This window comes from Bombina bombina, chromosome 6 (assembly GCF_027579735.1).
Source record: "Bombina bombina isolate aBomBom1 chromosome 6, aBomBom1.pri, whole genome shotgun sequence".
In the NCBI taxonomy this organism is placed as follows: Eukaryota; Metazoa; Chordata; class Amphibia; order Anura; family Bombinatoridae; genus Bombina; species Bombina bombina.
The window spans coordinates 268,457,611-268,474,639 of NC_069504.1; the positions used below are offsets into that span (position 1 = coordinate 268,457,611).

Here is a 17,029-nt window from a genome sequence, read left to right on the forward strand (position 1 = left end):
TTTTACTATATTTACAAACGCAATGTATTATCTATGTACTTTGGTAACAGAATATTAGTTGTTAAAAATACAGTTTTCTGAACCTTTGTAAACCATTATAAGGCTACTACATCCTAACAGTAAGATATAGAATCTAGTTAGTACAGGCGTCTAGTCTATGCCAATAGCTTGTATGATAATTATTTTGAGAGCAGAAAAACACACAGAGGAATAAAATAAAACATTTTTTTATTAATTTGTTTTACAGTGACTCAAAATATTGTAATTATATTGTGTAAACTAGCTTGATTTCCAATGCAGAACACCACCAATTTACTTGGCAAAACAGGATTCCTTAAGATTTTAGAAAATTTGGCATTTGTCAATAATAAATGCTGTCATTTGAGCAATACCTTTATGGTAAATGTACTATAAATTATGTCTACATTGTATCTACTCAAACTTGCTCGGTTGTCAAATTTTTGTTTGTGTAAAATAAAAATATTAATAAAAAGTAATCATACATCACACAGAATACCAGTTCAGTAGTATTTGGTTATAATAAAAATAGACAATATTTGTAGCAACATAAAAAAAAAAAAACATACATAAAGGAATGTGGAATTTGCTTTAATGGGACATAAACCCATTTTTTTCCTATCATGATTCAGAAAGAAAATACAATTTTAAACAACTTTCTAATTTTAGTTCTGGTCGGTAATTTGCTTCATTCTGTTGGTATCCTTTGTTGAAGCAGCAGCAGTGCATTACTACTCACATGTGAGCCAATAACATGAAGCATGTATGTGCAGCCACCAATCAGCAGCTTCTGAGCCTACCTAGGTATCCTTTACAAAGGATAACAAAAAGTACAAAACAAATTAGATAATAGAAGTCAATTTTTAAGTTGTTTAAAATCACATGCTCTATCTGAATCATGAAATAATAAAACATGTGGGTTTCATGTCCCTTTAATCCATTACTTCTAATCCAACATAAAGTGTCACCTACTATTTTTTTATGTATTTAGAATACGTCTAAAGACCCGTAAATAAGTGGCAACTTATCCTGCTCCATATTATAGCACTTTTGCAGTTATTCATATAACAAACAAACCATATCTTTTAAGTATCTTATTAGCGCTATACATGCTGGACAAACGTATTTTTAGTTTATTTACAAAACAGGTTAGGAATAAAAATGACCTTAAAATATTAGGTTTGCAATTATTTTTTAAAATGAGATATGTAACTGTTTCCTGAGATGAAACATCATGGCACCAGTCAAAACCTTATATTTTGTCATTTTTGAGCAGTTCAAGCATTTTTCCAATGCATTTTCCCCTTATGTTTTGCAGTTTTCAGCAGGAATGTGCATATTTTTACAAGTATCTTTTTTGAAAAACACCTTCGCTACATGCAATGCAACAAATTAATCATGAATAAAAACTATAATTTTGAAACCACACATTCAGAAGAAGAAAGAAAAGCGCCTGTTTTATTGCACCATATCCGTGGAAAGGAATGCGCTGAATTATTTTTTGTTTAAAGCTTCCAGTAAACGAAGCAGGTGCAGAAAGAGATTAATGATATCCAGGTACAAATTGATTGCAGCAAGAATATACTCTTCTGGAGACAGCTTGTGCATCAGCACATGTGTGTCATAGATAATGAACCCACAAAAAAGCAGGGCTCCTGCAGCAGCAATCACCAAGTCTAGAGTCTCACTGTATAAGAATAGCTGTAAAAATAAAAAATAAAGACAAATATTACACTCACATACATGTTTAATTGTGATTCAAGAGTAGATAAATAGGAACATATATCTTTATTATGATGTATATAATCACATTTATTGTTATATTTATCATATAATCACTGTAACACATCAAAGGTGGACTTAACATTTACATATGAGATTTCTCCACAAAATTGGGTACAAAAAATACAGTGGGATAACGAAGGACAATGACTGGAAGAATCAAGAGAATGTCCGACAGCACAAGATTGCTGAATTACACCCAGCTAACATGGGGTTAAGCGGACTCCAAGTCCTGCAGCATCTCACAGACTAATTATATATTGTCTTCCCGTCACTGATACATTACGCCACACCCTACACATAACTTCCTCGTACCAGACATTGCTGAAAAATAATGTAAATGCCTTATTTTCTTTGTTTATCATTATTTGGGTAATATGATATATTTCTTATGACTGCATATCTCATTCTAAAGTTTCTAGAAATAGATGACAGTATTTTCCTTATCAGAGTAAAGCATTTTACTTTGTATAGCTACATTTTGTGAAACTTAAATATAGTTTTACAAATTATTCAAATTTTTTTATATGCTACAAAATTTTCCCTGACATTTGAAAATGCATGATACACAGTATAAAAAAAAACACAATTTATGCTTACCTGATAAATTTATTTTTCTTGTGGTGTATCCAGTCCACAGATCATCCATTACTTGTGGGATATTCTCATTCCCTACAGGAAGTTGCAAGAGGACACCCACAGCAGAGCTGTAATATAGCTCCTCCCCTAACTGTCATAGCCAGTCATTCGACCGAAAACAAGCCGAGAAAGGAGGAACCATAGGGTGCAGTGGTTACTGTAGTTTAAATTTAAAAATTACCTGCCTTAAAATGACAGGGCGGGCCGTGGACTGGATACACCACAAGAGAAATAAATTTATCAGGTAAGCATAAATTGTGTTTTCTCTTGTAAGGTGTATCCAGTCCACGGATCATCCATTACTTGTGGGATACCAATACCAAAGCTAAAGTACACGGATGAAGGGAGGGACAAGGCAGGTACTTAAATGGAAGGAACCACTGCCTGTAAAACCTCTCTCCCAAATATAGCCTCCAAAGAAGCAAAAGTATCAAATTTGTAAAATTTTAAAAAAGTATGAAGCGAAGACCAAGTCGCCGCCTTGCAAATCTGTTCAACAGAAGCCTCATTTTTAAAGGCCCAAGTGGAAAGCCACAGCTCTAGTGGAATGAGCTGTAATCCTTTCAGGAGGCTGCTGTCCAGCAGTCTCATAGGCTAAGCGGATTATGCTTCTTAGCCAAAAAGAAAGAGGTTGCCGAAGCCTTTTGACCTCTCCTCTGTCCAGAGTAGACAACAAACAAAGCAGATGTTTGACGAAAATCTTTAGTAGCTTGTAAGTAAAACTTTAAAGCACGGACCACGTCCAGATTGTGTAATAGACGTTCCTTCTTCGAAGAAGGATTAGGACACAAGGATGGAACAACAATCTCTTGATTGATATTCTTGTTAGATACCACCTTAGGTAAGAACCCAGGTTTGGTACGCAGGACTACCTTATCCGTATGAAAAATCAGATAAGGAGAATCACATTATAACGCAGATAGCTCAGAGACTCTACGAGCCGAGGAAATAGCTACCAAAAAACAGAACTTTCCAAGATAAAAGTTTGATATCTATGGAATGAAGAGGTTCAAACGTAACTCCTTGAAGAACCTTAAGAACCAAATTTAAGCTCCATGGTGGAGCAACAGGTTTAAACACAGGCTTGATTCTAACTAAAGCCTGACAAAATGCCTGAACGTCTGGAACATCTGCCAGACGCTTGTGCAAAAGAATAGACAGAGCAGAAATCTGTCCCTTTAAGGAACTAGCTGACAATCCTTTTTCCAAACCTTCTTGGAGAAAAGATAATATCCTGGGAATCCTGACCTTACTCCATGAGTAACCCTTGGATTCACACCAATAAAGATATTTACGCCATATCCTATGTTAAATTTTCCTGGTGACAGGCTTTCGTGCCTGTATTAAGGTATCAATAACTGACTCGGAGAAGCCACGCTTTGATAAATCAAGCGTTCAATCTCCAGGCAGTCAGCCTCAGAGAAATTAGATTTGGATGGTTGAAAGGACCCTGAAGTAGAAGGTCCTGTCTCAGAGGCAGAGACCATGGTGGAAAGGATGACATGTCTACTAGATCTGCATACCAGGTCCTGCGTGGCCACGCAGGTGCTATCAGAATCACTGATGCTCTCTCCTGCTTGATCTTGGCAATCAGTCGAGGGAGCAGAGGAAACGGTGGAAACACATAAGCCAGGTTGAAAGACCAGGGTTCTGCTAGAGCATCTATCAGTGTCGCCTTGGGATCCCTGGAGCTTGGCGTTCTGGCGAGATGCCATGAGATCCAGTTCTGGTTTGCCCCAACGATGAATCAGTTGTGCAAAAACCTCCGGATGGAGATCCCACTCTCCCGGATGAAAAGTCTGACGACTTAGAAAATCCGCCTCCCAGTTCTCTACACCTGGGATATGGATAGCTGATAGGTGGCAAGAGTGAATCTCTGCCCAGCGAATTATTTTTGAAACTTCTAACATCGCTAGGGAACTTCTTGTTCCCCCTTGATGGTTGATGTAAGCTACAGTCGTGATGTTGTCCGACTGAAATCTGATGTACCTCAGAGTTGCTAACTGAGGCCAAGCCTGAAGAGTATTGAATATCGCTCTTAGTTCCAGAATATTTATTGGAAGGAGAGACTCCTCCTGAGTCCACGATCCCTGAGCCTTCAGGGAATTCCAGACTGCACCCCAACCTAGAAGGCTGGCATCTGTTGTTACAATTGTCCAATCTGGCCTGCGAAAGGTCATACCTTTGGACAGATGGACCCGAGATAGCTACCAGAGAAGAGAATCCCTGGTCTCTTGGTCCAGATTCAGTTGAGGGGACAAATCTGTGTAATCCCCGTTCCACTGACTGAGCATGCATAGTTGCAGCGGTCTGAGATGTAAGCGTGCAAACGGCACTATGTCCATTGCCGCTACCATTAAGCCGATTACTTCCATATACTGAGCCATCGAAGGGCGCGGAATGGAATGAAGAACCCGGCAGGAATTTAGAAGCTTTGATAACCTGGACTCAGTCAGGTAAATTTTCATTTCTACAGAATCTATCAGAGTCCCTAGAAAGGAAACTCTTGTGAGTGGGGATAGAGAACTCTTTTCCTCGTTCACTTTCCACCCATGCGACCTCAGAAATGCCAGTACTACGTCCGTATGAGACTTGGCAATTTGCAAGTTTGACGCCTGTATCAGGATGTCGTCTAAATAAGGGGCTACTGCTATGCCCCGCGGCCTTAGGACCGCCAGAAGCGACCCTAGAACCTTTGTAAAGATTCTTGGGGCTGTAGCTAATCCAAAGGGAAGAGCTACAAACTGGTAATGCCTGTCTAGAAAGGCAAACCTGAGAAACCGATGATGATCTTTGTGTATCGGAATGTGAAAATAAGCATCCTTTAGATCCACTGTAGTCATATATTGACCCTCCTGGATCATTGGTAGGATGGTACGAATAGTTTCCATCTTGAATGATGGAACTTTGAGGAATTTGTTTAAGATCTTTAGATCCATAATTGGTCTGAAGGTTCCCTCTTTTTTGGGAACCACAGACAGATTTGAGTAAAAACCCTGTCCCTGTTCCTCCTTTGGAACTGGATGGATCACTCCCATAACTAGGAGGTCTCGTACACAGTGTAAAAATGCCTCTCTCTTTATCTGGTTTGCAGATAATTGTGAAAGGTGAAATCTCCCTTTTGGGGGGGAAGCTTTGAAGTCCAGGAGATATCCCTGGGATATAATTTCCAACGCCCAGGGATCCTGAACATCTCTTGCCCACGCCTGGGCGAAGAGTGAAAGTCTGCCCCCTACTAGATCCGTTACCGGATAGGGGGCCGTTCCTTCATGCTGTCTTAGAGGCAGCAGCAGGCTTTTTGGCCTGCTTACTTTTTTTCCAGGTCTGGATTGGTCTCCAGACCGTCTTGGATTGAGCAAAAGTTCCCTCTTGTTTAGCATTAGAGGAAGTTGATGCCGCACCTGCCTTGAAGTTTCGAAAGGCACGAAAATTAGACTGTTTGGCCCTAGATTTGGACCTGTCCTGAGGAAGGGCATGACCTTTTCCTCCAGTGATATCAGCAATAATCTCCTTCAAACCAGGCCCGAATAGGGTCTGCCCCTTGAAGGGAATGTTAAGTAGCTTAGATTTTGAAGTCACGTCAGCTGACCATGATCTAAGCCATAGCGCTCTGCGCGCCTGTATAGCAAAACCAGAATTCTTAGCCGTTAGTTTAGTCAAATGAACAATGGCATCAGAATAAAAGAATTGGCTAGCTTAAGTGCTCTAAGTTTGCCAAGTATGTCATCCAATGGAGTCGCTACCTGTAAAGCCTCTTCCAGAGACTCAAACCAGTACGCCACAGCTGCAGTGACAGGGGCAATGCATGCAAGGGGCTGTAGGATAAAACCTTGTTGAATAAATATTTTCTTAAGGTAACCTCTAATTTTTTATCCATTGGATCTAAAAAAAAAAAAAAAAAAAAAAGCACAACTGTCCTCGACAGGGATAGTAGTACGCTTTACTAGAGTAGAAACTGCTCCCTCCACCTTAGGGACTGTCTGCCATAAGTCCCGTGTGGTGGCATCTATTGGAAACATTTTTCTAAAAATAGGAGGGGAAGAGAACGGCACACCTGGTCTATCCCATTCCTTATTAATAATTTCTGTAAACCTTTTAGGTATTTGGAAAAACATCAGTACACACCGGCACTGCAAAGTATTTATCCAGTCTACACAATTTCTCTGGCACTGCAATGGTATCACAGTCATTCAGAGCAGCTAAAACCTCCCTAAGCAACACGCGGAGGTGTTCAAGCTTAAATTTAAATGTAGAAATATTAGAATCAGGTATCTTTCCTGAGTCATTAACATCACCCACTGACTGAAGCTCTCTTTCCTCAGCTTCTGCATATTGTGAGGCAGTATCAGACATGGTTCTTAAAGCGTCAGTATGCTCTGCATTTTGTCTCACCCCAGAGCTATCTCGCTTACCTTTAAGTTCAGGTAGTCTGGCTAATACCGCTGACAGTGTATTATCCATGACTGCCGCCATGTCTTGTAAAGTAAATGCTATGGGCGCCCTAGATGTACTTGGCGCCATTTGAGCGTGAGTCCCTTAAGCGGGAGTCAAAGGGTCTGACACGTGGGGAAAGTTAGTCGGCATAACTTCCCCCTCGTCAGATTCCTCTGGTGATAAAATTTTTTAAAGACAGAAAATGATCTTTATTGCATAAAATGAAATCAGTACATTTGGTACACATTCTAAGAGGGGGTTCCACCATGGCTTTTAAGCATAATAAACAAGGAGTTTCTTCTATGTCAGACATGTTTATACAGACTAGCAATGAGACTAGCAAGCTTGGAAAACACTTTAAATCAAGTTAACAAGCAAATATAAAAAACGGTACTGTGCCTTTAAGAGAAACAAATTTTGACAGAATTTGAAAAACAGTGAAAAAATGCAGTAAATCAAACGAAATTTTTACAGTGTGTATAATAGGCTAACAGAGCATTGCACCCACTTGCAAATGGATGATTAACCCCTTAGTTCAAAAAACGGATAAAAACAAACAAACGAAATAGACGTTTTTTAACAGTCACAACCAACTGCCACAGCAAGCTGTGGCCCTACCTTCCCCAATAAACGACTTTGGAAAGCCTTTGGGCCCTTTAGAGATGTCCTATAGCATTCAGAGGGCCTTTGAGGGAAGCTGGATGTCACAGTTTGTAATTTTAACTGCACCAACTGTAACTTTTATACTACAACAGTGGAAAGCCTCAGGAAAACTGTATCTAGTTTAAATTTAAGCCAGCCATGTGGAAAAAACTAGGCCCCAATAAAGTTTTATCACCAAAGCATATATACAAACGATTAAACATGCCAGCAAACATTTTATATTGTAATATCATAAGGGTATTACCCCTGGGAGTAAGCATGATACCAGTCGTTATTAAATCACTGTATTCAGGCTTAACTTACATTAATCCGGTATCAGCAGCATTTTCTAGTGTTTTCCATCTCTAGAAAAAATTATAACTGCACATACCTGATAGCAGAATAAACTGCACGCCATTCTCTCGCTGAAGTTTTACCTCATCTGTGTAATCCCCTCAGACATATGTGAGAACAGCAATGGATCTTAGAGATCAAAGAAACCTCAGGCAGATTCTTCTTCTATTTACTGCCTGAGATAAAATAGCACAACTCCGGTACTATTTAAAAATAACAATCTTTTGATTGAAGAAAATAAACTAGCTATATTTAACCACTCCCTCCTACAACATCCTAGCTTGTTGAGAGTTGCAAGAGAATGACTGGCTATGACAGTTAGGGGAGGAGCTATATTACAGCTCTGCTGTGGGTGTCCTCTTGCAACTTCCTGTTGGGAATGAGAATATCCCACAAGTAATGGATGATCCGTGGACTGGATACACCTTACAAGAGAAACATTTCCACAAACCAGAGGTTGAGTTTTCCGCACATTTTCTGTATAGAGTGCTTTGCATAATCCAAATATTTTCAATTATTATTGTATTATCTTTTAATAGGAAACTGGTTTGTTAAAGGTAAAATCACATTATGCAGGGTATTCTGATATAGTACAAGTTTGCTAATCACTCATTTATGACCACACTTGTTTGATCACTGCTGATTACATGTTACCTTATAATTTATGACCGGCATTGTTGGTGGTACAAACTCCAGTTTGTTTCAAAATTACTAGAATAAAGTCATGTGTTTTAAACAACTCACTCCTTCCTCTAAAGAATAAGTAAAAATGTGTTAGGATAATTGTGCATTCCTGTACACCACTGTGAATAATATAAGCTAAGTGAAAAACATAATTTATGCTTACCTGATAAATTTATTTCTCTTGTAGTGTATCCAGTCCACGGATCATCCATTACTTATGGGATATTAACTCCTCCCCAACAGGAAGTGCAAGAGGATTCACCCAGCAGAGCTGCTATATAGCTCCTCCCCTAACTGCCATTACCAGTCATTCGACCGAAAACATGCAGAGAAAGGAAAACCATAGGGTGCAGTGGTGACTGTAGTTTAATGGAAAAATTACCTGCCTTAAAGTGACAGGGCGGGCCGTGGACTGGATACACTACAAGAGAAATAAATTTATCAGGTAAGCATAAATTATGTTTTCTCTTGTTAAGTGTATCCAGTCCACGGATCATCCATTACTTCTGGGATACCAATACCAAAGCTAAAGTACACGGATGACGGGAGGGACAGGCAGGCTCTTTATACGGAAGGAACCACTGCCTGAAGAACCTTTCTCCCAAAAACAGCCTCCGAAGAAGCAAAAGTGTCAAATTTGTAAAATTTGGAAAAAGTATGAAGAGAAGACCAAGTTGCAGCCTTGCAAATCTGTTCAACAGAAGCCTCATTCTTAAAAGGCCAAAGTGGAAGCCACAGCTCTAGTAGAATGTGCTGTAATTCTTTCAGGAGGCTGCTGTCCAGCAGTCTCATAGGCTAACCGTATTATGCTACGAAGCCAAAAGGAGAGAGAGGTAGCCGAAGCTTTTTGACCTCTCCTCTGACCAGAATAAACGACAAACAGGGAAGACGTTTGTCGAAAATCCTTAGTTGCCTGTAGATAAAATTTCAGGGCACGGACTACATCTAGATTGTGTAGCAGACGTTCCTTTTTCGAAGAAGGATTAGGACACAAAGATGGAACCACAATCTCTTGATTGATATTCCTGTTAGTGACCACCTTAGGTAGGAACCCAGGTTTAGTACGCAGAACTACCTTGTCTGAATGAAAAATCAGATAAGGAGAATCACAATGTAAGGCAGATAACTCAGAGACTCTTCGAGCCGAGGAAATCGCCATTAAAAACAGAACTTTCCAAGATAACAACTTGATATCAATGGAATGAAGGGGTTCAAACGGAACCCCCTGTAAAACATTAAGAACTAAGTTCAAACTCCATGGTGGAGCAACAGTTTTAAACACAGGCTTGATCCTAGCTAAAGCCTGACAAAAAGCTTGAACGTCCGGAACTTCTGACAGACGTTTGTGTAAAAGAATGGACAGAGCTGAAATCTGTCCCTTTAAGGAACTAGCGGATAAACCCTTTTCTAAACCTTCTTGTAGAAAAGACAATATCCTCGGAATCCTAACCTTACTCCATGAGTAACTCTTGGATTCGCACCAATATAAGTATTTGTGCCATATCTTATGGTAAATCTTTCTGGTAACAGGCTTCCTAGCCTGCATTAAGGTATCAAGCGTTCAATTTCCAAGCAGTCAGCTTCAGAGAAATTAGATTTTGATGTTTGAAGGGACCCTGGATCAGAAGGTCCTGTTTCAGAGGTAGCGACCAAGGTGGACAGGATGACATGTCCACTAGATCTGCATACCAAGTCCTGCGTGGCCATGCAGGCGCTATTAGAATCACTGATGCTCTCTCCTGTTTGATTCTGGCAATCAATCGAGGAAGCATCGGGAAGGGTGGAAACACATAAGCCATCCCGAAGGTCCAAGGTGCTGTCAAAGCATCTATCAGAACCGCTCCCGGATCCCTGGATCTGGACCCGTAACGAGGAAGCTTGGCGTTCTGTCGAGACGCCATGAGATCTATCTCTGGTTTGCCCCAACGTCGAAGTATTTGGGCAAAGACCTCCGGATGAAGTTCCCACTCCCCCGGATGAAAAGTCTGACGACTTAAGAAATCCGCCTCCCAGTTCTCCACTCCCGGGATGTGGATTGCTGACAGGTGGCAAGAGTGAGACTCTGCCCAGCGAATTATCTTTGATACTTCCATCATTGCTAGGGAGCTTCTTGTCCCTCCCTGATGGTTGATGTAAGCTACAGTCGTGATGTCCGACTGAAACCTGATGAACCCCCGAGTTGTTAACTGGGGCCAAGCCAGAAGGGCATTGAGAACTGCTCTCAATTCCAGAATGTTTATTGGTAGGAGACTCTCCTCCTGATTCCATTGTCCCTGAGCCTTCAGAGAATTCCAGACAGCGCCCCAACCTAGTAGGCTGGCGTCTGTTGTTACAATTGTCCAGTCCGGCCTGCTGAATGGCATCCCCCTGGACAGATGTGGCCGAGAAAGCCACCATAGAAGAGAATTTCTGGTCTCTTGATGCAGATTCAGAGTAGGGGACAAGTCTGAGTAATCCCCATTCCACTGACTTAGCATGCACAATTGCAGCGGTCTGAGATGTAGGCGTGCAAAGGGTACTATGTCCATTGCTGCTACCATTAAGCCGATCACCTCCATGCATTGAGCTACTGACGGGTGTTGAATGGAATGAAGGACACGGCATGCATTTTGAAGCTTTGTTAACCTGTCTTCTGTCAGGTAAATCTTCATTTCTACAGAATCTATAAGAGTCCCCAAGAAGGGAACTCTTGTGAGTGGAAAGAGAGAACTCTTCTTTTCGTTCACCTTCCATCCATGCGACCTTAGAAATGCCAGTACTAACTCTGTATGAGACTTGGCAGTTTGAAAGCTTGAAGCTTGTATCAGAATGTCGTCTAGGTACGGAGCTACCGCAATTCCTCGCGGTCTTAGTACCGCCAGAAGAGCACCCAGAACCTTTGTGAAGATTCTCGGAGCCGTAGCCAATCCGAATGGAAGAGCTACAAACTGGTAATGCCTGTCTAAAAAGGCAAACCTTAGATACCGGTAATGATCTTTGTGAATCGGTATGTGAAGGTAAGCATCCTTTAAATCCACTGTGGTCATGTACTGACCCTTTTGGATCATGGGTAAAATTGTCCGAATAGTTTCCATTTTGAACGATGGAACTCTTAGGAATTTGTTTAGGATCTTTAAATCCAAGATTGGCCTGAAAGTTCCCTCTTTTTTGGGAACCACAAACAGATTTGAGTAAAACCCTTGTCCTTGTTCCGACCGCGGAACCGGATGGATCACTCCCATTAATAAAAGATCTTGTACGCAGCGTAGAAACGCCTCTTTCTTTATTTGGTTTGTTGACAACCTTGACAGATGAAATCTCCCTCTTGGGGGAGAGAATTTGAAGTCTAGAAGGTATCCCTGAGATATGATCTCTAACGCCCAGGGATCCTGGACATCTCTTGCCCAAGCCTGGGCGAAGAGAGAAAGTCTGCCCCCCACTAGATCCGTTCCCGGATCGGGGGCCCTCGATTCATGCTGTCTTAGGGGCAGCAGCAGGTTTCCTGGCCTGCTTGCCCTTGTTCCAGGACTGGTTAGGTCTCCAGCCTTGTCTGTAGCGAGCAACAGCTCCTTCCTGTTTTGGTGCAGAGGAAGTTGATGCTGCTCCTGCTTTGAAATTACGAAAGGAACGAAAAACAGAATTTATGTTTACCTGATAAATTACTTTCTCCAACGGTGTGTCCGGTCCACGGCGTCATCCTTACTTGTGGGATATTCTCTTCCCCAACAGGAAATGGCAAAGAGCCCAGCAAAGCTGGTCACATGATCCCTCCTAGGCTCTGCCTTCCCCAGTCATTCGACCGACGTAAAGGAGGAATATTTGCATAGGAGAAATCATATGATACCGTGGTGACTGTAGTTAGAGAAAATAAATCATCAGACCTGATTAAAAAACCAGGGCGGGCCGTGGACCGGACACACCGTTGGAGAAAGTAATTTATCAGGTAAACATAAATTCTGTTTTCTCCAACATAGGTGTGTCCGGTCCACGGCGTCATCCTTACTTGTGGGAACCAATACCAAAGCTTTAGGACACGGATGATGGGAGGGAGCAAATCAGGTCACCTAGATGGAAGGCACCACGGCTTGCAAAACCTTTCTCCCAAAAATAGCCTCAGAAGAAGCAAAAGTATCAAATTTGTAAAATTTGGTAAAAGTGTGCAGTGAAGACCAAGTCGCTGCCTTACATATCTGATCAACAGAAGCCTCGTTCTTGAAGGCCCATGTGGAAGCCACAGCCCTAGTGGAATGAGCTGTGATTCTTTCAGGAGGCTGCCGTCCGGCAGTCTCATAAGCCAATCTGATGATGCTTTTAAGCCAAAAAGAGAGAGAGGTAGAAGTTGCTTTTTGACCTCTCCTTTTACCAGAATAAACAACAAACAAGGAAGATGTTTGTCTGAAATCCTTTGTAGCCTCTAAATAGAACTTTAGAGCACGAACTACATCCAAGTTGTGCAACAAACGTTCCTTCTTTGAAACTGGATTCGGACACAAAGAAGGCACAACTATCTCCTGGTTAATATTTTTGTTAGAAACAACTTTCGGAAGAAAACCAGGTTTAGTACGCAAAACCACCTTATCTGCATGGAACACCTGATAAGGAGGAGAACACTGCAGAGCAGATAACTCTGAAACTCTTCTAGCAGAAGAAATTGCAACCAAAAACAAAACTTTCCAAGATAATAACTTGATATCTACGGAATGTAAGGGTTCAAACGGAACCCCTTGAAGAACTGAAAGAACTAAATTGAGACTCCAAGGAGGAGTCAAAGGTTTGTAGACAGGCTTGATTCTAACCAGAGCCTGAACAAAAGCCTGAACATCTGGCACAGCCGCCAGCTTCTTGTGAAGTAAAACAGATAAAGCAGAAATCTGTCCCTTCAAAGAACTTGCAGATAATCCTTTCTCCAAACCCTCTTGTAGAAAGGATAGAATCTTAGGAATTTTTACCCTGTTCCATGGGAATCCTTTTGATTCGCACCAACAGATATATTTTTTCCATATTTTATGGTAAATTTTTCTAGTTACAGGCTTTCTAGCCTGAATAAGAGTATCAATGACAGAATCTGAGAACCCACGCTTTGATAAAATCAAGCGTTCAATCTCCAAGCAGTCAGTTGGAGTGATGCCAGATTCGGATGTTCGAACGGACCTTGAACAAGAAGGTCCCGTCTCAACGGTAGCTTCCATGGTGGAGCCGATGACATATTGACCAGGTCTGCATACCAAGTTCTGCGTGGCCACGCAGGAGCTATCAAGATCACCGAAGCCCTCTCCTGATTGATCCTGGCTACCAGCCTGGGAATGAGAGGAAACGGTGGGAACACATAAGCTAGGTTGAAGGTCCAGGGCGCTACTAGTGCATCTACTAGAGTTGCCTTGGGATCCCTGGATCTGGACCCGTAGCAAGGAACCTTGAAGTTCTGACGAGACGCCATCAGATCCATGTCTGGAAAGCCCCATAATTGAGTTATTTGGGCAAAGATTTCCGGATGGAGTTCCCACTCCCCCGGATGAAATGTCTGACGACTCAGAAAATCCGCTTCCCAATTTTCCACTCCTGGGATGTGGATTGCAGACAAGTGGCAGGAGTGAAGCTCCGCCCATTGAATTACTTTGGTCACTTCTTCCATCGCCAGGGAACTCCTTGTTCCCCCCTGATGGTTGATATATGCAACAGTCGTCATGTTGTCTGATTGAAACCTTATGAATTTGGCCTTTGCTAGTTGAGGCCAAGCCTTGAGAGCATTGAATATCGCTCTCAGTTCCAGAATGTTTATCGGGAGAAGAGATTCTTCCCGAGACCATAGACCCTGAGCTTTCAGGTGTTTCCAGACCGCGCCCCAGCCCACCAGGCTGGCGTCGGTCGTTACAATGACCCACTCTGGTCTTCTGAAGCTCATCCCTTGGGACAGGTTGTCCAGGGTCAGCCACCAACGGAGTGAATCTCTGGTCCTCTGATCTACTTGGATCGTCGGGGACAAATCTGTATAATCCCCATTCCACTGTCTGAGCATGCACAGTTGTAATGGTCTTAGATGAATTCGCGCAAAAGGAACTATGTCCATTGCCGCAACCATCAAACCTATTACTTCCATGCACTGCGCTATGGAAGGAAGAAGAACAGAATGAAGTACTTGACAAGAGCTTAGAAGTTTTGATTTTTTGGCTTCTGTCAGAAAAATCTTCATTTCTAAGGAGTCTATTATTGTTCCCAAGAAGGGAACTCTTGTTGACGGGAATAGAGAACTTTTTTCTACGTTCACTTTCCACCCGTGAGATCTGAGAAAGGCTAGGACAATGTCCGTATGAGCCTTTGCTTGAGGTAGAGACGACGCTTGAATCAGTATGTCATCCAAGTAGGGTACTACTGCAATGCCCCTTGGCCTTAGCACCGCTAGAAGGGACCCTAGTACCTTTGTGAAAATTCTTGGAGCAGTGGCTAGTCCGAATGGAAGTGCCACAAACTGGTAATGCTTGTCCAGAAAGGCGAATCTTAGGAACCGATGATGTTCCTTGTGGATAGGAATATGTAGATACGCATCCTTTAAATCCACCGTGGTCATGAATTGACCTTCCTGGATGGTAGGAAGAATTGTCCGAATGGTTTCCATCTTGAACGATGGGACCTTTAGAAATTTGTTTAGGATCTTGAGATCCAAAATTGGCCTGAATGTTCCCTCTTTTTTGTGAACTATGAACAGATTGGAGTAAAACCCCATCCCTTGTTCTCCTAATGGAACAGGATGAATCACTCCCATTTTTAAACAGGTCTTCTACACAATGTAAGAATGCCTGTCTTTTTATTTGGTCTGAAGACAATTGAGACCTGTGGAACCTTCCCCTTGGGAGTAGTTCCTTGAATTCCAGGAGATAACCTTGAGAAACTATTTCTAGCGCCCAAGGATCCTGAACATCTCTTGCCCAAGCCTGAGCGAAGAGAGAGAGTCTGCCCCCCACCAGATCCGGTCCCGGATCGGGGGCCAGCATCTCATGCTGTCTTGGTAGCGGTAGCGGGCTTCTTGGCCTGCTTACCTTTGTTCCAGCCTTGCATCGGTCTCCAGGCTGGCTTGGTTTGAGAAGAATTACCCTCTTGCTTAGAGGATGTAGAATTTGAGGCTGGTCCGTTTCTGCAAAAGGGACGAAAATTTGTTTTATTTTTAGCCTTAAAAGACCTATCCTGAGGAAGGGCGTGGCCCTTTCCCCCAGTGATGTCTGAAATAATCTCTTTCAAGTCAGGGCCAAACAGCGTTTTCCCCTTGAAAGGGATGTTAAGCAATCTGTTCTTGGAGGACACATCCGCTGACCAAGACTTCAGCCAAAGCGCTCTGCGCGCCACAATAGCAAAACTTGAATTTTTCGCCGCTAATCTAGCTAATTGCAAAGTGGCGTCTAAGGTAAAAGAGTTAGCCAACTTAAGTGCTTGAACTCTGTCCATAACCTCCTCATAAGAGGATGCTTGATTGAGCGACTTTTCTAGTTCCTCGAACCAGAAACACGCTGCTGTAGTGACAGGAACAATGCATGAAATTGGTTGTAGAAGGTAACCTTGCTGAACAAACATCTTTTTAAGCAAACCCTCTAATTTTTTATCCATAGGATCTTTAAAAGCACAACTATCTTCTATAGGGATAGTGGTGCGTTTGTTTAGAGTAGAGACCGCCCCCTCGACCTTGGGGACTGTCTGCCATAAGTCCTTCCTGGGGTCGACCATAGGAAATAATTTCTTAAATATAGGGGGAGGGACAAAAGGTATGCCGGGCCTTTCCCATTCTTTATTTACAATGTCCGCCACCCGCTTGGGTATAGGAAAAGCTTCGGGGGGCACCGGGACCTCTAGAAACCTGTCCATCTTACATAATTTCTCTGGAATGACCAAATTGTCACAATCATCCAGAGTAGATAACACCTCCTTAAGCAGAGCGCGGAGATGTTCCAATTTAAATTTAAATGTAATAACGTCAGGTTCAGCTTGTTGAGAAATTTTTCCTGAATCTGAAATTTCTCCCTCAGACAAAACCTCCCTAGCCCCTTCAGACTGGTGTAAGGGCATGTCAGAACCATTATCATCAGCGTCCTCATGCTCTTCAGTATCTAAAACAGAGCAGTCGCGCTTTCGCTGATAAGTGGGCATTTTGGCTAAAATGTTTTTAATAGAATTATCCATTACAGCCGTTAATTGTTGCATAGTAAGGAGGATTGGCGTACTAGATGCACTAGGGGCCTCCTGAGTGGGCAAGACTGGTGTAGACATAGAAGGGGATGATGCAGTACCATGCTTACTCCCCTCACTTAAGGAATCATTTTGGGCAACATTATCGGTGGCATCATTGTCCCTACTTTGTTTGTCACATTCATCACATATATTTAAATGGATAGGAACCTTGGCTTCCGAACATACAGAACATAGTCTATCTGATAGTTCAGACATGTTAATTGGCATAAACTTGATAAAGCACAAAAAACGTTTTAAAATAAAACCGTTACTGTCTCTTTAA

The 17,029-nt window shown here is 42.1% G+C and overlaps 1 protein-coding gene across 1 annotated transcript in view; it reads right to left on the bottom strand.

Moving 5' to 3' along the window:
• Positions 1–211: 211 nt before the first annotated feature.
• Positions 212–17,029, bottom strand: part of TMBIM4 (transmembrane BAX inhibitor motif containing 4) — a 48,604-nt gene continuing 31,786 nt past the window's right edge. Inside the window, exon 7 of the mRNA XM_053716841.1 lies at positions 212–1,719. Coding sequence (XP_053572816.1) covers positions 1,513–1,719 — 207 coding nt within the window. The 3' untranslated portion in view covers positions 212–1,512. The remainder of the gene's footprint in view (positions 1,720–17,029) is intronic.